The following is a 23,860-nucleotide window of genomic DNA, read 5'->3' as shown; positions in this document are numbered from 1 at the left end:
ATAAATTGGAAACTCCAAGTTGTTTGTGACAGACTAATAGCACGCTGCGTGTGACTGGAGAAAACAAGCCGTCATATGATTAATGGCGATGGAATACGTCTCTGGCACCTGGGTATTTCCAGAATATCTTTCATAAAGGAGTTATTTCAGAGTCGGAATGTTCCCTGAACTACAGATGCCTAGAAAGAAGGTGAATCAGTCCTCACAGGGCAAAATGGCCTGAAGTCACCACCAGGGCAAACTTACATATGTTACTCCCCTCTCCTAGATCCGGCACCGGGCACTGTTCCTCTGTCCTCTCCTGGCAGATCCTCTGCAAGTCGGTCAGCCATAAGAGCTACATATAATCCAGCTCGGGCAGCGAGACACCACTTGAGTATTCAGGTAGTTGACTTTTTTTGCTAACTGTTCTACTTATCTGGTTCTTCATTGCAGAGCTGACTTTGCTTCTTTATTGTGCTGACACTAATACACTGGACTTGTTGATAAATCAGCTCTGCTATTCTGATGCTTCATTGCAGAGTTAGGTCTGCTAACTGATCTCTGTGCCAGCTCTGCTACTTTTAACCTCCTGTACATCTCAGATCTGCTACTCTGGTTCCTCATTGCTGAGATAGTTCTGCTACATTGCTGTCCCAGATCTGCTACTTGGAACCTTATGTGCAACTCAGCTCTGCTACTCCAGGTTATCATTGCTGGGTTAGGTCTGCTACATCAGTAGTTGTCCAAGTTCTGTTACTTTGAACCTCTTGTGCTACTTAACTCCACTACTCCAGTTCATCATCTCTGACTTAGCTCTGCTACTTCACTGTCCAAACTCTGCAACTTTGAACCTTTTGTGCAACTTAGCTCTGGTACTTTGGTTCATCATCACTGATTCAAGTCTGTTACATCATTTTGCCTGTTCCACTACATTGTGCCTCCTGTGTTTCTAAACTCTTTTACACAAGTTGCTGTGACACCAACTCTGCTTCATCATGGATTCCAGCTCTGCTACTCCAGTTGCTATAGCTCCTGCCCTGCCACTTCAGCCTCTGCTGTTCCAACTTATCGCCCTACCATCTGTATATATTGGGTCAGAACTGGTCACTGAGATCAATGGCTTTGAGGATCACCAAGTGAAAAAAAACCACATACCTATACAGTGGCTATTGAATACAGTTTGCCGTGAGCTCCCTCTAGTGGTGACTGTAAGCAGCCAGAATTTATGCAGTTTGTCAAAAATATATATAATATCTGAAACATTGGCAAAGTTCAGTAATTTAACAAAGGCTCCAACTTAGCAGCTATCAGTAGTGGCTCAACACTTAACAATAGCAATACAATTTCTTAACACAGAATATTTGGTCCCCCCATTCTCTCTCAGTACAGTACCTAAGTGATCCTGTCCAGCTAGGCCAGTATTCCATCACTGTATCTTTCAGGAATCTGTCCACACTTATCCCAGTTCCACTTTCTCGACTGTCTCGGGGTCCTCCTTACAACCCATAGTGGTAGCTGTCTGAACTCTGGCTGAACCGATCTCCCTTCCTTCTCTGTATCACAATTCCTCTCACCGTGGGTAGCACGGTGGCTCAGTGGTTAGCACTGCAGCCTAGCAGCGCTGGAGTCCTGGGTTCGAATCCCACCAAGGACCACATCTGCAAGGAGTTTGTATGTTCTCCCTGTGTTTGCGTGGGTTTCCTCCGGGTACTCCGGTTTCCTCCCACACTCCAAAGACATACTGATAGGGAATTCAGATTGTGAGCCCCATTGGGGACAGTGATGAAAATGTGTGCAAAAACTGTAAAGCGCTGCGGAATATGTTAGCGCTATATAAAAATAAAGGTTATTATTATTCCTCTCCTTGCAGTCAGTGTTGAATTACCAACTAGGCACAGTAGGCACCTGCCTATGGGCTCCACATCTCCTTGGGGCCCCACGCAAGGTTGTAAAATAATACTGATTTCAATATTTATATAATACCTGGAGGACACCAGAAGGTATATAATTTCTATATTGCAAATATTTGGCTAATAAAACTCCATAAATCTGAAGCGCAGGCAGCGCGCTGTGCGTATAGGTCATGCGTCGTTTAATTAAATTTGCGCCGATATTAACGTTTCTTTTTTCCTCTTGCATATTTCTATGATATAATGGTAATCTGAAGTTTGGGCGCAGGCAATTGAACTGGACGGAAGAGATTTAATTTCTATTGATCGCAGATGAGCGTTCAGTCTGTGCTCCCCTCGGCGCTAATCAATAGGCACTTAGCTACAGAAGGAGTGAAATGATCAATAAGGACAGGAAAATAAATCAGTTTTTAATGCGTTTTTAATAATTCTCTAAATTATTTACCAGTTGTCGCTTTTTTATTAAGTAACTATAAGTTGTCTGAATGAGGTAGTCGTGGTAGAGTTGCTTCTTCTGCACGCTCCGGCTCCCTACAGATAAAGCATGTCCCAGTGCCGGTGTGTGGGGTGCATCACACTTACTTGTGGCCCATTTTCCTCCACTGACTCCAGGCTTTCATCTTGCAGAATCTTCACAGCAAACAATCCAGGGGACACTGAATTTTTTAAAACAGTCAAACTATTACTTGACAGTTTGCAGTCATTACAATGCAGCATTTAGAAAAGGGCCCAACGGGTTACAGTCTTTCCCAAAGGTACCGGACACAACTTCATCCCTAGTTCTCGGTAGGGGTAGAGCATCCCTCTTGCTAACTCCTCTAGCACTAGGAATTCTTCTCCACCACAAGCAGTGCACCTGGGATTCCATCACCTCCAGCCTCTGAGAGATTCAGTCCATCTTTCCCTTTCCCTTAGTGCATTCAATGGACCTGACGTCCATCTCGAGGGTCCCAAGCCAACAGACGGATTCCCACGGAAGGGTTCTATGGCAATCCACTGCCCCAGGTAACAGGTTCACATTGTCCCTAGCAGCCTATTGCCTATGACCGCGGCTGTCACTTCACCACACTTCCTCTAACTGACCTTGACACTTCCTGAACTTCGTACTAACTTCTCAGTTCCCCTTCTCTAATTTGGGCCGTTTGTTACAATTAACACTATCTAGGCTATATTGCAGTCCCAGGGGATTTTACTTCCAGAAACATACATTAATATAAAATACATTTAACCACTTGGGGTGTCAGAGAGTAGAATTTCATCTCCACCACTCCTACCTAACCATGAGATTGGCAAACTGTAATCACTCACTGGCAGAACTAATAGTAGATATGAGTAGGCTGCATAAACAAGGCTGCCCTTAGGTTGTCTGGTTCCTTCTATTGCATCATAGTGACCATATACTACCCACCCACGAGGGAATTGTGACAGTGTGTGCATCATACGATCACACTGTTTCAGTAGTCTGCTGTCACAAAGAGTAACAGCACACCTATCTTCTGAGACCAAACATCCCCTTTAAATAGCGCCAATAGCACCAATGGCACAGGCAACTGTTAGGCCAGCCAGATAAACATATGCCAGTTATTAGACACTTTCTCATCTCACGTACATCACACAGCATTGACATATTATGGCAGCAGCAATGCATGCAAATCACCCAATGGAGCCACTATGCAAAAAGTGTGGATTAACAATGATCGATATATTATGTCTATACAGCCTATGCAAAACTAAGAGCCCGATTTATTATTGAATTTGCATTTATTTTATCTAGCTATTGGGGTAATTTTGGCCTGTTTTTTTCATTTGTGCCCTTTTTTCCTCTTTTGATTTATACCTTTTTAAAGCCTATTTTATATGCATTTGCGTGTTTTAATTTTTTTTTTTTTTTTTTTCTTTACAATATGGTGCGGTTTTTCAATTCGGACTATTTAAACAGTTGGAAAATTTTGTGCAAATGTCCATTATTCTGCCTAACCCCGGAGTGATTTTTTTTGTATGTCAGATATTTAGGTACAAAATTTGCACCATTTAGAGAAAAGTGCAACTTTTTATGATACAAAGTCACAAAACAGGTCAAAGAAAAAAAAAATAGAGAGAATTTTTTTCATTTAAAGAGGTTAGCCAGGCCAGGCTTGGGGCTGAATTCTGCAGTCACTCTATGTAACTGCAGACTTGTGAAACCTCACATGGCACAGAATGTTGTGCGCTGTCATCATTTTCCGGTGCCAGTGCCAGGAGCGGGCAGGCATGTGACCATAAGTATTCGATTTGCATACTTCCGTTCACATTCCGACTAGACTTGTCCAGCATCATTCAATTCACTTGTATTGACCGTCTAGTCGACATGTGACTGTATGTATGTAAATTACTTGCAGTCACACTCCAGCCCACTCCCGGCACCGGAGAATCCTGACAGCGCACCTACTGTGCACTGTGAAGGTTCACAAATCTGCAGTCACATAGAGTGACTGCAGACTTGAAACCCATGCATGGACAACCCCTGTAGAGAACTCTCACAATACAGATTGGATACATTAGGATAGGGCTACAATGGCAGCTTTTCGATGTGCACTCTGTGGCACGACTACGTCGCACCATGAGGAATGCCTGGAGGATCTTGATTATGAGGAAAGACAAAAAGAATGACATTTATTGAGAGGAGAGACGTCCATGCGCACGCCTGCGTTCCCATAGACTGTAATGTGTTGTTTTGACGCATTCCGTGCGCAAGCGTACGCATGACGCCTTTGGGCGGACCCACAAATGCAATAGGTTGCGTCCGGCGCATCTAGACGCACACCTTGAAAAATGCATGCGCACAAAAACACAGACGAACGCATGCAAACGCAAGACCATGCGTACGCCATGTTAAACATAGGTACGCATGCGCACGGATGTGCACGATGTGCTGCACAAAAACGCTAATGTGAAACCAGCCTGAGGGGAGACACGATAAACTTGTACAATTGCATAAATGGCTCATACAAAAAATATAGTCAAAAGCTGTTTCATGTTGAACCTCTTAAAAAAAAAAAAACAAGGGGGCCCTCCTTCCGTCTGGAGAAAGTGTGAGAGGGTGGACACATGGTGTGTATGACAATATTTGCATATATTATATATAAGTGTATTTTATCCTCAAGGCCGACCCTAAGAAGCGGGAGGGCGGTCCAATAGCGGAACCAGTGGGAAGGGTATAGGGACATCGGAAATAGTTAGCCAGAGTGTGAAGTAGGCTGTGTGCTGGAGAGGAGACAACCGCAGGAGGACAGGCTAGAACGATAAGGCTCAGCATGGAAAGGAACTGGTTACAGAGGCGGCAGGACATCACCAGCAAGTGGGGAAGTCTGCATCGAGGAGAAAAAAGCTCAGAAGTTGGGGAAAACTATGGTCCAGTGGAAAAAGGGCACCCTAGGAAAAGGTAGAGCCTTGCTGTGAGTACTAGAAACAGAGAGCTCCGTCTCAATGAGTGCCCCCTGGGACTGTCTTAGCGAAAAGCTCCAGTATCGGGATCATAATGTTACACAAGGACCCGTATTGACCTACCCCTAAGGAAGCACTCAAAATTCAAACTTCTCCCCATGTCCCCTGCGGTACCTGTTGCCTGTAGCTCTGAGAGTGGAGCCGGTGTATTGTGTGGAAGATGGAGGAAGACAATGTAGAACCAGTAGTCCCCCGTTAACCAGTTTGGCCCAATATAAAATAGATATTGTTATTAAGACTTAGAACAATGAGGGTAATGTACTAATTAAAAATAATAAAATGAAAATCCACAACCCCTCTAGAAATGTGGATGGCAGACCATCCGGTGAAAGAACCCAATACCAATGAGTATGGTGGAAGATGATACTGACAGAGTGCCAAGAAGAAATAATATATACAGCAACACGTGAAAATAGATAAAAACACCTTTATTGATATATAAATGGGTGTACACTTAAATAAAAAAAAAAATTATAAAAAGGCATCCCAAATAAATGCGTAATATTGGATTATAATATCCTACAACATAGGGTAAAATGTATACCCATAAGGCACAGGCTCGAAAGGAATATGAAAAAAGAAAATTAAAATAAATATTAATGGAACCTTAATAAAGCCCCCAAAAGGAATTGTGTATACAGTGCACCATATAATAATGAATATCCAAAAATTGTGTAAACACAGTATACAAAAAATAAAGAATAATAATAACAACAACAGCTGTGCAAATAATGTGTAAAATGAACCGTGCAATTAAAAAAATTGGTGCAGTGAACAAAAAAGAGACACTACAGGAGTGTCACACAATGTGAGAGGGGAAAGAAGTAATGGGAGCGGAAGATAAAATAATACCTAATGAGCCGGAGGATGATGCCTGGGGATGCCTGTGAACGCGCTCCGACGCGCGTTTCGGAATAATACTCCCCTGACGAAGGAAGTTTTATTCCGAAACGCGCGTCAGGGCGCGTTCACAGGCATCCCCAGGCATCATCCTCCAGCTCATTAGGTATTATTTTATCTTCCGCTCCCATTACTTCTTTCCCCTCTCACATTGTGTGACACTCCTGTAGTGTCTCTTTTTTGTTCACTGCACCAATTTTTTTCATTGCACGGTTCATTTTACACATTATTTGCACAGCTGTTGTTGTTATTATTATTCTTTATTTTTTGTATACTGTGTTTACACAATTTTTGGATATTCATTATTATATGGTGCACTGTATACACAATTCCTTTTGGGGGCTTTTTAAGGTTCCATTAATATTTATTTTAATTTTCTTTTTTCATATTCCTTTCGAGCCTGTGCCTTATGGGTATACATTTTACCCTATGTTGTAGGATATTATAATCCAATATTACGCATTTATTTGGGATGCCTTTTTATTATTTTTTATTTTATTTAAGTGTACACCCATTTATATATCAATAAAGGTGTTTTTATCTATTTTCACGTGTTGCTGTATATATTATTTCTTCTTGGCACTCTGTCAGTATCATCTTCCACCATACTCATTGGTATTGGGTTATATTGTTATTAAGGCCTGGTCTTGTCTGGCGTATTATCTATTGCATGTGATTATGGTCGTATTTTCACTTGTATGGTAATACAATAGTGACAAGTCAAAACCTGATGGATTTTTTGCAACTTGATTGTTGAGGTCGCGGTACCTTACGGATCACACTACCACGCCATTCACTGACATTATACTGCTTCGTACAGCTAATCTTGGCCTGTGTCACTGCTAATGTCGCCGTGTAGCCTCTGCCTAAGGTCAGTCGCGGACAAGTGTATTTGCAGACCGAGAGAGCTCCGACAACACATCAGATCACACTCGGACCAATGTTATTCTATGGGGCCGTGACAAGTACGAATTTTTCCTCAGACAGAGACAGTAGGAGGAAAAAATTGCTGCACGGCTGAGTATGATCTGATATTTGAATTGCACACAGCCATGCAAGTTAATGAGTGGGTGGGAAACTTCTGACTGCACTCAGATGACATCAGAGTGCAGTCCGATTTCCACGCACTCAAAACATAGAGAAGATGGAGAATTTATTTTCACCATCTTTTCCTCATCCGAGAGAATCGGATCGCACCACGATCTCACTCTAATCAGAATTTGATCAGAGTATGATTAGCTTAATCGGTCCGATTGTCTGACAGAATCTACGGCCGTCTGCACCTGTCCTTATTACTCCATGGTAGAAAAACCCTTAGCTGCCTGCAATACACATCACAGCCAATGAGTGACCACATATAGTCGCAAAGTATAAACATCTCCCTGCAGAATATCACAAAATTCTTATTTAGAAAAAAAAAAATTAAAGATAGTAATTTTTTTACCAATGATCTCAGGATATGCTGAGGCATGAGAAAAGGTAAGAAAGGGAAGCACAAACTTAGACATGGATCAAAGTACAGCAAGATCTGACTATACCTAGGATGCAAAGACCTGCAAAGTAGCTGCAGACACAAAACAGTAGGACATTTGTAAATGAGACAATTTGCAAAGACAGATCCATACTTGTGGCAAAGAAAATTGTGTTTAGCTTTAGTTTAAGCTTGATTTCCTATAAAATGCTCACGAGAGGTTTACACCATTTTGCAAACTCAAATGCATCCTGAAATGCTCAGCTCGGTTATACATTAGGGAGAAAGCCTTGCCAAAAATTATATTAGAATGTTTTGCCCAAAGTTATAGTATGGCTTTTCTTTACCCAGTGCTAAGTTTCCGTTCTCTGCCTTGGCCCTGCTTTTAAACAGTATCCTCAAGACAGAAAGACCATTTCGACCCCCTCTCCACCCTCTATTTCCCAGCACACATACCCCCCCCCCACCCACAGCCACCCTCTAGCCATAACTCAGGCATATTTGCGAACAGATATGATTTTGCCAAGAAAGTTCTGCAAACCAAGCCTCAAAAGGGATTTGACTTAGTAAAAGTAAAGTCATTTTGAGGGCGTTCCTGGGGCAATCCTTAAATATCCCAAATTGAGGATTACACATGTTTAAAAGTATTCTCTGGTAGTAATATATTTCTGTGTTTTCTGCAGTGCTTCACTGCTATAACCCCTTTCTGTATTGCAGATTTGTCAATTAATTTATTCAGATGGATCATGCAGATCTCCAAAGTGCAGTTTAGAGACCCCGCAATCTTTTTGGCAAATTTTCAGGTGTTTAAAGGGAATCTGTCAGCATGATTTTCCTACTGAATCCAATGACATGACTGTATAGGTCCTAGTACAACATTAAAAATTACACCCGTCTTGTTGTAATCCGATATGCTAGCGCTGAGAAATCAAGCTCTGAAGTTATATGTTAATTAGTCTGGAAGTGCATTGGGGAGTGTCAACATGCAATGTACTTCCTGTCTAATTTGCATGTGGCTTCAAAGCTCGATTTCTCAGCACTGGTACATCGGGTTACTACAAGACAGGTGTCAATTTTATTGTTGGAAAAGGATTTATACAGCCATAACACTGGTTTCATTGAGAAAAATCATCCTTACAGTCCCCTTTAAGTGTATTTGTATCAAAAAAATTAGTAAGGATTTGCTCATTCAACGCCTTTTCCAGGCTGGTGAACTTGCTGAGTTTTTCAAGAGGAAGATGTTTCAAGAAACGTTGGTGATTTTTTTTTTTTTTGCTGTAACATCTTTTGTGTAATTTTTATGGGGTTATTTCCTAGGCACTTTTTCAACGTTTTTAACAATTTTTAGCTTTTTCTCTTGGCTTTTATCAACATATGAGCAGCAAGTGTTTTTGTAATTAAAAATGCTTACGTTACTTTTTTTGAACTTTTTTTCAGCGCTTTTTCAGGAGGATTTCAGAACGGAATGCGCTTGAAAAAGTTGTCGTGTGGACGGTACCATGGAGTACCTGGCACATGCAGCAAATAATGATCTATGAGAAATGTTTCTGAAAATTTCCACATGAAGGATTATTTATGCATTAACACCCGGGGAAATCAGTTTCTGCTTGACTAAATGCTGAATTGTTCATGTAATTGTATTTAAATATTTCCTCTTTTCTTCACACTAATTAATACTGGCTCTCCTGTAACCTTCTTCAGAAAGCTTAAACTCTCCTTAAACTGCACTAATTAAAATGCAATTAAACTGAAATTTATGAAGAAGCTGCCACAAGGTAATGGAGAATTATTATATTTCTGCTTTGCACTTGAATATAACTGTAGGGAACAAGCGAGAAAGTTTCTTCCATACCTTAAAAGCAATCAGGGGACCCATTAGTCATCACTTTATCAGCGAGATGTAAATACTTATCTCTCATTATGCCATCATCTCAGATTAATCATTCATCCAAGGTCCTGAAGTTCGAACGTACTGCCTTCCTTACATAGCAACCTAAATCACTGCATATATCTACACCCAGAAACTTCCTTAAAGTAGTGAAAAATACTTTTTTAATGCAAATCGGCATACATTTTATCCCAAAGAGTCAAGAAAAGTAGGTTCCATATCCTCATAATCATCCAAACATTTTCTGAAAAATTTGTCCCCAACAAGCAGTAAGTAATGGCAAATCCCAACAAGGAAAAACTCATTTGATTCAAAATTCCATAGCAATGAGCTTCCTCTAGTGGAGGCAGCAGGTAACCAGAATTTTATTCTTAAATTCTATGGCCTCGATTTTGCACGCCAGTCTATAGGAAAGGTACGCTGGAGTAGGATGCCGTAAATACATTAGGAGGCATGTGCCTCTTAAAGGGGTATTCTGATTTTAGAAAATCCCTGTCCCCTGGGTGCGTCTTCTTTTTTTCAAAAAAGAAAACTGAGCTTTATTCCCGTTCCCAGGATCCGGTACTGAGTCTCCACTGTAGCTCCCATTATCTGTTTTTGTCTGCAGCTATGATCTCAAGTTGACAGTGCTGCAGCCAATCTGCAAGCTCACTTCCTGAGTAAAGCCTGCAATGTTGAGCTCACTAAAGATACTCCAAAATCAGAATGTACTCCAGTACGATACTTTTGTGCCAAGATTATGATTAACGCATCACCTGCTCTTGACCACGTCCTCTCCTACTAAGCTCCATCAACCTATTACGCCAACCTGGGAGATCTGGGGGCAGAAGATCACTGCGTATTGTGACTCACAGACCTTCCATTTAGCTTGTGTGTTTGGATCCAATATTAAGTTAATTTGGTTTCCTTTAGTGCCGAAGAGGTTACAACCCCTTTCTGTGCTCTTCAGAAACATGCAGATCCATTTCAGGGCTTCTGATCTGGTAATAACTTTCCTATAAAACCTGGCCAGACCTTCTCTGTCCAGCTGGTGAAAGCTCTGCTTCCTTGCTCTTCGGAAGCGCTGTGTTTTTTGCTAAATCTACGTAGTTGTAGTATGGAGTTGTAGTTGTGATCTGTAAGTTGCTGTTTCACCTGTGTGTTTGTCTCCTGGTCCCCTTTTCCCATTTAGTTTATTCCTCCCTGTCCCTATCCTGTTATGAATGAGTCACCGTAGGAGGCAAAAACAGAAATACAAGCTAAGTCCAGAAAACCAGAGAAGTTGGCAACTATTAGATTGCAAACCCCTGAACCTATCAACACAACTAGCAGTAGCCGTGGGGGGTTCCTACGATGCCCTAGACCCCTCGATCACAGCCGGAGAATTAAATAGGCCTAAAGAAAGAAAGGGGAAATCTAAACTGCCCCAGAGCAGACCCCAAAGCAATAGGCAGCCCCCAACATATAATGACGGTGAAGCAAGATGAAAACACTAACACAGACAGAAAGATAGACTGAGCAAAGACGGGGCCCAAAACTACCTAGATAGGAAAGGACAGGAAGGCTGCTGTCTGCAATCTGCCAAAACCCTATCCAAGACATAAGCCAACAAGCTGATATGAAAAAGGCCCTGAAGCAGCTAGGCTTCAAAAACTAAATCAGCACTCAGGTATTTTCAGAAGACAGAGCTAAAGGAATTCAGCACACCCCAGCAGGGAATGGCAGAAATCCAGAAAAACAAAGCAAAACAAAGTCAAACCACCAATGCAAAAAGCCAAGCAGCAAACTTAGCTTTAGAGGAGCAGGAATTCAGACTGGTCTCCAAGGATCCCACAGAGAAATCACCCGCAGGGCAGAAGGGCGTCGGCAGCCTTATATCCAGTCAGTAACTCCACTCAGCCAGTCATCATCATCAGCCTCAGGTGTTTGATAATCAGGCTCCCTACCTTTCTTTACCAGAAGAGGGAGTTCCTCGGGCCTCAGTAGTGAAGGGGAAAATGAACTCACAACAGTACCTCCCCCTTGAGGAGGGGTCACCGAACCCTCAACTACGCCACCAGGGCGATCAGGGTGAGCCCGATGAAAGGCACGCACCAATCTTTTGGCATGAATATCAGAGGCAGAGACCCAGGAATTATCCTCCTGACCATAACCCTTCCACTTAACCAAATACTGGAGTCTCCGTCTAGCCAGACGGGAATCCAGTACTTTCTCTACCTCATATTCCATGTTACCTTCAACCAATACAGGGTCTGGAGGTGCCACCCCCGGAACAACAGGTTCAACAAACCTCTTCAACAAAGATTTATGGAACACATTATGGATTTTAAATGTGACAGGAAGAGCCAAACGAAAAGAGACCGGATTAATAATCTCCACAATCTTGTAAGGTCCAATAAATCTAGGCTTAAACTTAGGAGAAGCCACCTTCATAGCAATATTTTTTGATGATAACCACACCATATCACCAACCTTAAACTGGGGGCCAATGGTCCTATGTCGGTTGGAAAACCGCTGGGCCTTTTCCTGGGAGAGAGATAACTTATCCACCACTTGGTCCCAGATCTGGTGCATTCTCTCCACCACAGTGTCAACACCTGGGCAGGCAGAGGGCTCCACCTGCCCTGAAGAAAATCGAGGATGAAACCCAAAGTTACAAAAAAAAGGTGACATCAAAGTGGCAGAACTAGCTCTATTATTTAAAGCAAATTCGGCCAAGGGCAAAAATGAAACCCAATCATCCTGATCAGCAGAAATAAAACATCTCAAATATGACTCCAAGGTCTGGTTTGTTCTCTCTGTCTGCCCATTGGTCTGAGGGTGAAAAGCAGAGGAGAAGGACAAATGAATTCCTAGCCTGGAACAGAAAGTTCTCCAAAATCTAGACACAAACTGGACTCCTCTGTCAGATACAATGTTCTCAGGATTCCCGTGCAAACGAACCACCTGTTGTAAAAACAGGGGCACCAACTCAGAGGAAGACGGCAACTTAGGGAGTGGTACAAGATGAACCATCTTAGAGAACCTATCACAAATCACCCAAATAACAGTCATCCTTTGAGAGACAGGCATATCAGAGATGAAATCCATTGAAATATGGGTCCATGGCCTCTTGGGGACAGGCAAAGGCATCAACAACCCACTAGAGCGAGAACACGATTTAGACCGGGAGCACGTCCCACAGGACTGCACAAAATTCCTGACATCACGAGACAAGGAGGGCCACCAAAAAAAACGACTCACCAGATCTCTAGTACCAAAAATACCTGGATGACCAGCCAAAGCAGAGCAATGAACTTCAGACATCACTCTCTTCTTCCACTGGTCAGGAACATACAACTTTCCACTGGGACAACGCTCAGGTTTGTCCTCCTGGAACTCTTCCAGAGCACGTCTCAAATCGGGCGAGATGGCAGAAAGAACTACCCCTTCGCCTAAGATGGTAGCAGGCTTGGTCACCACAGGAGAATCAGCAAAGAAGCTCCTAGAGAGGGCGTCTGCCTTGACATTCTTCGTTCCAGGAAGAAAAGAAACCACAAAATCAAAACGTGTAAAAAACAAGGCCCACCTAGCCTGTCTAGGGTTCAAGCGCTTAGCCGACTCTAGGTAAATCAAATTCTTGTGGTCAGTGAGGACCACGACTTGATGCTTAGCTCCCTCTAACCAATGTCTCCACTCCTCAAATGCCCATTTCATGGCCAACAGTTCCCTATTCCCCACATCATAGTTACGTTCAGATGGAGAGAACTTTCGGGAAAAGAAAGCACAGGGATTCATTTTAGATGTTACAGGATCCTTTTGGGACAAAACAGCTCCTGCACCAATCTCAGAAGCATCCACCTCTACCTGGAATGGAAGTGAGACATCAGGTTGCCGCAAAACCGGGGCGGAGGTGAATCTTCGCTTCAGCTCCTGAAAGGAAGAAACAGCCTCCGGAGACCAATTTAACACATCAGCACCCTTCTTAGTCAAATCAGTCAATGGCTTGGCAATACTAGAAAATTTTGCTATAAATTTCCGATAAAAATTAGCAAAACCCAAAAACTTCTGGAGGGCATTCAAAGAAGTGGGCTGAACCCAATCGTAAATGGCCTGTACCTTGGCCGGGTCCATTTCAATAGTTGACAGGGACAAAATAAATCCCAAAAAAGAAATCCTCTGTACTCCAAAAAGGCATTTAGATCCTTTGACATACAGGGAATTCTCCCTCAAGATCCGGAACACAGTCCGAATATGTTCCACACGAGAATCCCAATCCTTGGAGAAGATCAAAATATCATCCAGATAGATAATCAAAAATTTATCGACAAAATCTCGGAAAATATCGTTCATGAAGCACTGGAAGACAGAAGGGGCATTAGTGAGCCCAAAAGGCATCACCAGGTACTCAAAATGTCCCTCCGGAGTATTAAACGCCATCTTCCATTCATCCCCATGCTTAATGCGAATAAGATTATATGCCCCCTGAGGTCAAGCTTGGTAAACCAGCAAGCACCTTTAACTCTGGAGAATAGATCAGAAATCAGGGGTAATGGATACTGATATTTAACAGTAATTTTGTTGAGGGCACGATAATCAATACAAGGTCTTAATGATCCATCCTTTTTGGCTACAAAAAAAAAACCGGCACCTAAGGGTGACGAGGATCGTCTAATATGACCCTTCTCCAACGCCTCCTTAATATAGGATCGCATAGCCTCGTGCTCGGGTACAGATAAATTGAAGAGCCGACCCTTGGGAAATTTACACCCCGGGCTCAGTTCAATTGCACAGTCATAACTCCTATGAGGAGGCAGAGACGCAGACTCATTCTCACTAAATACATCATAAAAGTCCTCCAAATAATCAGGAACATCATGCGACTGAGGAGAGGTGGAAAACTCCGGAGCCTCACTAAAGGCACACCGACAACCCCAACTCACCACAGACACAGATTTCCAATCCAAAACTGGATTATGAATTTGTAACCAGGGAAACCCCAGAACAATAGTATCATGCAGATTATGCAACACCAAAAATCTGCAATTTTCTTGATGGTCTGGGGCGACCCGCATTACCACCTGGGTCCAAAACTGAGGCTTATTCTTAGCCAAAGGAGTAGCATCAATCCCCCTCAAAGGGATAGGCGTCTGCAGAGGTGTTATCGGAAATCCACAACGTTTAGCAAAATCCAAGTCCATTAGGTTTAGGGCTGCTCCCGAATCCACAAAAGCCTTGGCGGAAAATGTGGACAGGGAGCAGATCAGAGTAATAGCCAGAAGAAACTTAGGTTGAACACCCCCAACAGAAAACGTGTGTGCAAAGCGTTTCTCTCGTTTAGGACAAACAGAAATAATATGCGAGGCATCTCCACAGAAAAAACACAACTTATTACGCCTTCTGAACTCCTGACACTGCTCTCTGGAAAAAACTCTATCACATTGCATAGGTTCAGACATTTGTTCAACAGGTGGCAACACCTCTCGTGCAGCTTTGCGTTCGCGCAAACGCCGATCAACCTGAATGGCTAATGACATAGAATCGTCAAGACCAGAGGGAACAGGAAATCCCACCATAGTATCTTTTACGGCTTCTGACAACCCCTTCCGAAAGAGAGCAGCCAAGGCATTATCATTCCAGGTAGTAAGTACTGCCCACTTTCGGAATTTTTGACAGTACAATTCTGCAGAATCACGACCCTGGTTCAATGCCAGCAGGGTCTTTTCAGCCTGATCAATGGCATTAGGTTCGCCATACAACAACCCCAAGGCCTGAAAAAATGCGTTCACATTAGTCAGAATAGGATCATCTGGTTTCAAAGAAAACGCCCAATCCTGGGGATCGCCACGCAGCAAAGAGACAATTTTAACCTGCTGCGCGGAGCTCCCTGACGAGTTAGGCTTCAAGGCAAAAAATAATTTACAATTATTTTTGAAATTCAAAAATTTAGACCGATCCCCAAAAAATACATCAGGTGTAGGAATCTTTGGTTCAGCAGCATGTGAATGAGCAAGGTAGGCGGAAATTCCCCACACTTCCGCAGCGAGCTGCTCCACACGATCAGACAATTGCTTTATCTCCATTGAGAGAAAAAAAAAATTCCCCCTACGGCCTCAGAGATATAGAGGAAAAAATATACACATTTTTTTTTTTTTTTTTTACAATTCTTTCCTGCTATTGAGTACCCTAGGATCTGTGGTATGGCGGGTGATTCTGTTATGAATGAGTCACCGTAGGAGGCAAAAGCAGAAATACAAGCTAAGTCCAGAAAACCAGAGAAGTTGGCAACTATCAGATTGCAGACCCCTGAACCTATCAACACAACTAGCAGTAGCCGTGGGGGGTTCCTACGATGCCCTAGACCCCTCGATCACAGCCAGAGAATTAAATAGGCCTAAAGAAAGAAAGGGGAAATCTAAACTGCCCCAGAGCAGACCCCAAAGCAATAGGCAGCCCCCAACATATAATGACGGTGAAGCAAGATGAAAACACTAACACAGACAGAAAGATAGAGATGAGCAAAGACGGGCCCCAAAACTACCTAGATAGGAAAGGACAGGAAGGCTGCTGTCTGCAATCTGCCAAAACCCTATCCAAGACATAAGCCAACAAGCTGATATGAAAAAGGCCCTGAAGCAGCTAGGCTTCAAAAACTAAATCAGCACTCAGGTATTTTCAGAAGACAGAGCTAAAGGAATTCAGCACACCCCAGCAGGGAATGGCAGAAATCCGGAAAAACAAAGCAAAACAAAGTCAAAGCACCAATGCAAAAAGCCGAGCTGCAAACTTAGCTTTAGAGGAGCAGGAATTCAGACTGGTCTCCAAGGATCCCACAGAGAAATCACCCGCAGGGCAGAAGGGCATCGGCAGCCTTATATCCAGTCAGTAACTCCACTCAGCCAGTCATCATCATCAGCCTCAGGTGTTTGATAATCAGGCTCCCTACCTTTCTTTACCAGAAGAGGGAGTTCCTCGGGCCTCAGTAGTGAAGGGGAAAATGAACTCACAACACTATCCTCTTCCCTATTGTTGGTTAGTATTTTTGTATGATAGAGGTTTTCGGTTATCCCTGTTTTGTCTTTGTGTCTGGATTACCCTTCTTTTCCATCTCATGCCTCATCGGGTGGGGATGGGGACAGATACGGTTTTTTACAGGAGCATAGTTACTGAAGACCATCACAGTTTTCATAAAGTAGGCAGAGCTGGTTGGAGGTGGCGTAAAAATACCCCAAATTTTCACAATTTTTTGCACAATGCAACAGATATTTTAAAGTGCTTTATACCAGAAATCTGGCTGATGAATAGGGACCTATGACCGTTAAAGTGGTTTTCTCTATATTATAAATAGTTAAAATCTCAAAGAACTTGTAAGAGCAAGCAATGTTACTGTTAAGGCTGGCGGAACGCACCAAATTATAAAGTAGTAGTAGATGCATTCGCAGCCCGGGGTCCACCGTGCAGAGGTGGTACACTGCTGCTAGGCAATTGGCGGAAGAATAGAGTGGCGTGAAAACAGTCACACGTGGGTTACGTCACCCAGTGTGAACAGGAGCGGACTCTGTTAATTCACAGAGCCGCACAACTGCTGAACGTGGAAGCCGGAGCCTGTTTAACTCACAGAGCCCGGCCAAAGAGTGCACAGCAAGCGGCCACAGAACTCTACCCCCAAGGACCCAGGGTAGAGTCCCTCTAGGCTCACTGAGCGCGCGGCGTCGCTGCCACGAACGCCACTATAGACGCTCGCTATGGAGTGTGGAGCACTTGAACTGAGGCGTGCCGAGTCACTGATGATGACTAATGCCTGACTCAGACTCTGACCTACCTACGCCTAAGCCTGGGCGCTAGCAGGCTAGGCTGCACAACACATGCGTACCAAGGGTAGGGGTTTCATAATGAGTCAGTCATCAGAGACATTCGTACGTGCATTCATCACTCACTCCTTATAGTCTGAAAATGCAGTCTATCCTAGGGCATGGTCGGGCGGCCATGCGAACCTTTTATAGCTGCGAGCGTCCGGGACCTTCCTGGCTTCTCGGATGGGCCAATCCGAACAGGAGCAGGACCTGAGCATGTGACCTTCGATCTCCAATGGGAGATCACTCCACGGGCATGCTCAGTGGCCCGACATAGGGACTTAGTCCCAGGAGAATCTCGCTGCTGAGCAGCATGTATTGCCATAGCTGTGCCAGAGGTGGCAGTAGCAAGCAAACCCATAGAGCTGGTCTGGGCAGAGCGCCGGGACCAACGAGTTTTGCTGAGCAACCTCCTCTGCGGCTGGAGAGGAATGGGAGACCGCCGGAAGTAAGGCTCGGGATTCCAGCTGTGCAGCAACAGGAACCCGACGCCTAACAGTTACAATCTACCTCTTATTATACATCCTCTCCATTCTCAAGAAAGGAAGACTTTTTAATTTTATTGTTTACTACTTGCTGCCTATTTTACTGGCCACCACAGCTGTCTATCAGTTGTAGCCAGCCAAGTATTGCAGCGCTTACAATCTCTTTGCTATAGAGCCAGAAAGCGCTGTTCTGTAGGATCACCAGATCCAGTCCGTGTTACTGCCTCTCTTCTCTATAGATGCTGCAGAAACAAAGCTGCAAACTTTCAATCATGCAGAAGCTCTCCACCCCGTGAAAGCAAGAAGGGGGGTAGCAGAGGAGCGGTACGCACCTGAAGATAGAGAATGATGAGAATATGCTTTTAAGGGAAGCAGAGGATTTTCTGGAACTACGAACCCAACATAGTTCAGCAGGTTTCATAGAAGATTTCATAGAATGTTAAAGTTTGAAGGGACCTCCAAGGGTCATCATGTCCAACCCACTGCTCAATGCAGGATTCACTAAACCATCTCAGACAGATGTCTGTCCAGCCTCTGTTTGAAGACTTCCACTGAAGGAGAACTCACCACCTTTCGTGTTGGCAGGTTTTGTATCTCTAGAATCGGTGGTCGGAGCCAGGATGGAGGTGTCACCATCTCAAGATTGGAATAAGCCTTTAACTACTTTAGATTAGGTCATAAACAAACTTGATTTTACCCCACTTACCTGGAGATATGATATAGAAGAAATCTTTGAAGTCATCCATCCACACCTCTGCGAGTCGTCTGTTGTTTTTGTTGATCACATGTCCCGTTCCACCAGGAAATGTATAGGGAGTCGCTTTCCGAAACACATGACCGACATGAGAACAAGTGACAATTTCAAGCGATCCACCGCACTGCCAAATCTAAATAGAAAAACATAGGACAAAATATTTTTTGTTATCAATATTGTAGTATTACAATATTACATTTCCCCCATATTGCTTAATATTGTAGCATCCCTATAGATGTAACAATTCAGGTGTACATTGTTTTTTCCTTAAAAAGAGCTTCCAACAATCTAAAATAACTGGAATAATTGGTGGAGAAAGGTTGAACTTAATGGACCCAGGTCTTTTTTCAACCTACGTAACTATGTAGAGTATGCCCCGGTTTAACTGGTGTTAAAGGGTTGTTTCCAAAATAGAGAATTACCCCCTGTCTATGGGACTTGCTGATTGCCAGAGGTCCAACTACTGGAACCACCAGTGAACAGGAGAAGTGGGTTCTGCAGCCCTGTCTGGGATGGTGGTGTGCAGAAGCCAACACAGAAGAGGGCCCCTGTGCAAGAACAGTATATGTAACATAGCAACATAGTTTTGAAGGCTGAAGGAAGACCTTATGTCCATCTAGTTCAGCCTATTTTTAGTGCAGCTGTTCTGCATTGTTGATCCTGGGGAAGGCAAAAAACCCACAGAGTAGAAGCCAATTTTCTCCATAGGGAAAAAAATTCCTTCCCCTAAGCTGGGTCAACTATTCTGTTATTCGTAACCTTCTATACTGTTACTCACAAGAAAAGCATCCATTCCTTTCTTACATTCATTGAGTTGGCCATCACCACTTCCTCAGGAAGAGAATTTCAGAGCCTCACTGCTCTTACCGTGAAGAACCCTCTTCTATGCTGGTGCAGAAATTGTCTTTCCTCCAAACGAACAGAATGCCCCCTTGTTCTTGTCACAGTCCTTGGTACAAACAGTTCATTGGAGAGATCTCTGTATTGCCGTCTGATATACTTGTACATATATATTAGGTCTCCCCTAAGTCTTCTCTTTTCTAGAGTAAATAGACCTAATTTTGATAACCTTTCTGGGTATTGTAGTGAACCAACTCCATTTATCATTTTAGTAGCCGCCTTTTAACCCTTTAAAGTTCAGTAATGTCTTTCTTGAGAACCGGCGTCCAAAATTGCACACAATCCTCCAAGTGTGGTCTGACGAGTGATTTGTACAGAGGGAGAATTATGTTTTCATCTCGTGTCCCCAGACCTCTAATGCATCCCATGACCCTATTTGCTTTGGTGGCAGCTGCCTGACACTGGGCACTCCAATTTAGCTTCTTAATTTGTGATGAGCATTTTTGCAGTCAAAAAGCTCATCACAATGCAGAATTCCACCTGCTTTGGAGGTGATAGTGGCCCTCCTTACCTCTTAGACCCCTGTGTGGCTGCATAGATTGCACCAATGGTATGTCCGCCCCTGGTGGTGCACATACTTGACCTCTGCTCAATTCATTGTCTATGGAGCTAATGGAGAAAGCCAAGTACAGGGCTGCACTATTTTCTCCAGTCCCATAGACGATGATTGGGGCAAAGGTTGAGCATGCATGAATCCACTCCATTCAAATTGGATTATTGACGTTCCCAGTAGTTGGACCCCCAAGTTATGCCCTATCCATTAACACCAGTCAAACCAAAGCATATGCCAAGACTCGCTTTATTTGGAGGGCTTAAGGTGATCTGGATAAATTTGCCCAATATTTGGTGTCCTGTTATGACTCTTTTTAAGGGCTACATACTATACAATTGGAGCCAGCACTGCATTTAGCACTTGGGTGATTATCAGGAACTTATAATCTCATAATAAGAATTCCCAATTGGATAACCCCAATTATATGACCCATAGAAAAGAGTCTAAGGTAAATCCTGTGTTAGCTCCTACAATACACTGCTGTCTTTTTATCTGCCAAAATTAAAAATAAATAAGCTCTGATGTAGATTTCAACTTTCAGCAGAATCATTAATCGCTCAGACCTTGTGGAAGAATGAACTGATTTATCTGGAACACACAGCCACCAATATACAGTACTCATCATGGAGGAAAGAACATACAGGTAAGAACTGACATGAACAACGTGTACAGTTTAAAGAAAGTAGCAGTTAGCACCAGTGACATATGCTGTCCCTCAAGCATAACCCTGCAGCTGTTGTATCCCTGAAAAAGCCCCGCCCCCTAGGAATGCTCCTTTTTACGGAATGCCCCCAAGTTCTCAATTTAAGGCCACCTCTGTGCAGTCTAGTTTATGGAATTGTCCAGAGAAAATAGGGTTTGTAAAAAGTTAGCAAAACTCTAAATTTATCATCAACTGCATGTATCGCAGATAAGTATATTTCTGACCATTACTGTAACAATAGGGGTCTGGACATAGTAGTCGCCATCGTGCCCTGATTCCTATGGAGGCTGGACGGTCTCTCTGCCACATAAGATGATAGGTGGGGCCTGTTACAGATGTTACATTAGGGCCCAGGAGCTTCAGTTCTAGTTCTGGCGTCTTGGACGGTACATGCGGTACTTGGTTCATGTAGACGTCTCAGTTCTCATATCAGGAAAATTCGGGTACAAGCGCATTGACATTTCTGATGTTAGTGAAGTGCAATCAGCTGGTTTCAAAGATCCGATACTTAGACAGACGGGAAGGAGGGCGATATAATTGTGCATAATACAAATGTTCTATGAAACAAGATTAGAAAGCAACTCTTTAAATTAACACAACAAATCCCCAATTAACCTAACACGTTCTCGCTGAATATTCATGAGGTGTTACTTGATGAATGGTAAGCGGCAATTTCTTCTTTCCGAGCTGCTTGTAAATGTTTTTCTTGTATACTAAGATTAATTAAGACTTCATAAGAAATCAGCAGAAATACGATCATAACGCGGCAATGCCGGCAGTGATCATCCGGCTGTGATGCTCCTGTGATGCAGTGGGGCCTCTGATGCCCTTCTGCACCGTGCCATCACTCGGGGACAACATGCGTCGTAATTTTGTGATGTTACGATGTGTGCCGCAACTATATGGCGCACCGTAAGGTCTGAGGCTGGGACGGACATACCGTTGGCGCAACATAGGCAGCCACACAGGGGCCCAAAATGTAAGGGACCCACTTTCACCTCCAAAGCTATTGAACTGTAAAGGGCCCATATAGTGTTCTTGCCCAGGGGCCCTCTTCTGTCGTGTTGGAAACCACTCACTGGAGTTAAGAGGCTGAAGAGAATGCACAGGGCGGGAGAAGGAAAAATAGGAGGTTAGGAGGACTGCGAGAGCGGTGGCACAGGTGAGCGGTAAGGTTCGGTAACCGTTTGCCTGATTCTTTACAGTTGAGCAAAATGGCGGCTTAGTATGAAAATCCAGGTGATTGACAGGTCTATCCAATGTATGAACTTAGCAGGAGACCTGTCTATCACCTGAAGAGGGATAAGGGAAAAAACTGCCAAGGGCGGCATCAGATCAGCCTCATCTCACCCTATGGTCCCCGACCAGATCTTCTGTGACGTCTGGGAAATGTCGGAGCATTTTAGTGAAAAATCTATCTGGCTGCAATCATACAGCCAGGCTTTGACTCATGCCGCCTGCAGTTTGGGCAGCATGATCGGCCAACGGGTTCCCTTTAACAAACCCAACACCGTGAGCCATATATATAAAATGGGTCAGAGTCAACGTAGTAGGCACAATTATTTAGGCTTTCATATCTGGCCATTGGTAACTACATTGACATATCGGTACATTTTTGACAATCTGATAGACACTCGAAATTACATTTGACGGAATTGGGAAAAACCTAATTTACATAAATATATGAAGCAGAGAAGAGATAATTAATGCAGGTCACTTAAGTGTGTCAACTTATCAGAACAATTTAAAGGGGTATTCCTAGAATTGAACTTTATCTCCTATCCATGGGGGTCAGACCGAGAAAAGGGCTCTGGATGTTCGAGAATGGGGGAATGCAGAAATGGAGTGGAGCTGAGGTGCACATTTGACCTCGGCTCCAATCATTGACTGCTGGAGAAAGCAGAGAATGGCACTTGGCTTTCTCCATCCATCGCCTAGACAATGAAGGGAGCGAAGGTTGAGCATGGGCTTTATTCAAGATGGGGCTCTGTAGATCTCCGCTCTCAGCCATCCAGATCCCCATTCTCCTATAGATAGGGGGGATAACTTTCCAATTTGGAAATATTTCTTTTATTTATTTATAAACTCTGTGTGTTGTTATCATTCACATAATAAAACTGATCATAATTATCAGAATTTCTACATTTCCGAATCTATAAGGAAACACATACTTACTCGGAAAGACATTTCCAGATTTTCTCCGCCCCATATGTCCATTCCTGAGTCATAGCTTCCTAGTTCTTCAAAGTAGTTTTTGTCAATGGAGAACAAACCCCCGGCCATTGTAGGCGTCCTGGAGAAAATAGAATATTTAAGAACCTGTCCCTAAAGCATTAAGGGCTTGTTCACACTTGGAGATTTTACAGCGTTTTACAGAACTAGCAAAGTGAATGAGATTTCTTAAATCTGATGCACATGCTGCTTTTCTTTTTCCTTGCAGGTTTGAACCATCAAAGCATTTTTGTAAATCTGCTGCACTTGTCAATTCCTTCAGCGTTTTTGCAACGTTTTTTCGCCAATTGCAAAGACTGGGGACAAAAAATGTGCTTAAAAAAATGGCTAAGATGCGTGTATTTTATGGAGCGTTTTTAATGACAATGCTCTGGTTTTTTACAGCAAGAAAAATAAATAGTAATAATAATATTTTGATAAAATCATGAAGAAAAGTGAAAACTTCTGAGAATTCTTTTTCCATTCCAGCAGAGGGCGCTAGTGTTGAGCACATCAGGCTGAATCTTTGCACCATCACCACCATCACTCCGGTATTTTTGCTTCTTAGACAAAAAAAACATAGAAACATAGAAAAATAAGATCTCGGATTCAATGAAATTAATAGATTTAATCACATGGGATTTTGCATTTTTTTCAGCACCTGGACTGACCAAGAGATATTTACGGTATATAGATTCATACAATGTGCTAGAAATGTTTGATTTGTCGAGATCCAGTCTCTTGAACCACCAGAAATTCTATATTTGCCTATGAGATTACATGGAATATGTCAGCAGATTTTTGCTATG

General features: G+C 43.1%; 1 protein-coding gene across 3 annotated transcripts in view; it reads right to left on the bottom strand.

Annotated features, from left to right (window-relative positions):
• Window positions 1–23,860, bottom strand: part of GALNT13 (polypeptide N-acetylgalactosaminyltransferase 13) — a 317,796-nt gene that overhangs the window by 94,627 nt on the left and 199,309 nt on the right. For all 3 annotated transcript variants that reach the window (XM_073545639.1, XM_073545641.1, XM_073545640.1), the window contains exons 6-7: window positions 23,016–23,133; window positions 18,637–18,817 (exon numbers count right to left, since the gene is read on the bottom strand). In XM_073545639.1, the coding sequence (XP_073401740.1) occupies window positions 18,637–18,817; window positions 23,016–23,133 (299 nt within the window). The remainder of the gene's footprint in view (window positions 1–18,636; window positions 18,818–23,015; window positions 23,134–23,860) is intronic.

Source organism: Dendrobates tinctorius, unplaced genomic scaffold (assembly GCF_039654945.1).
Source record: "Dendrobates tinctorius isolate UK_male_01 unplaced genomic scaffold, ASM3965494v1 ptg000143l, whole genome shotgun sequence".
Classification (NCBI taxonomy): domain Eukaryota; kingdom Metazoa; phylum Chordata; class Amphibia; order Anura; family Dendrobatidae; genus Dendrobates; species Dendrobates tinctorius.
Note: the sequence above shows the minus strand (reverse complement) of the source record. Positions and strands in the feature narration are given on the sequence as shown.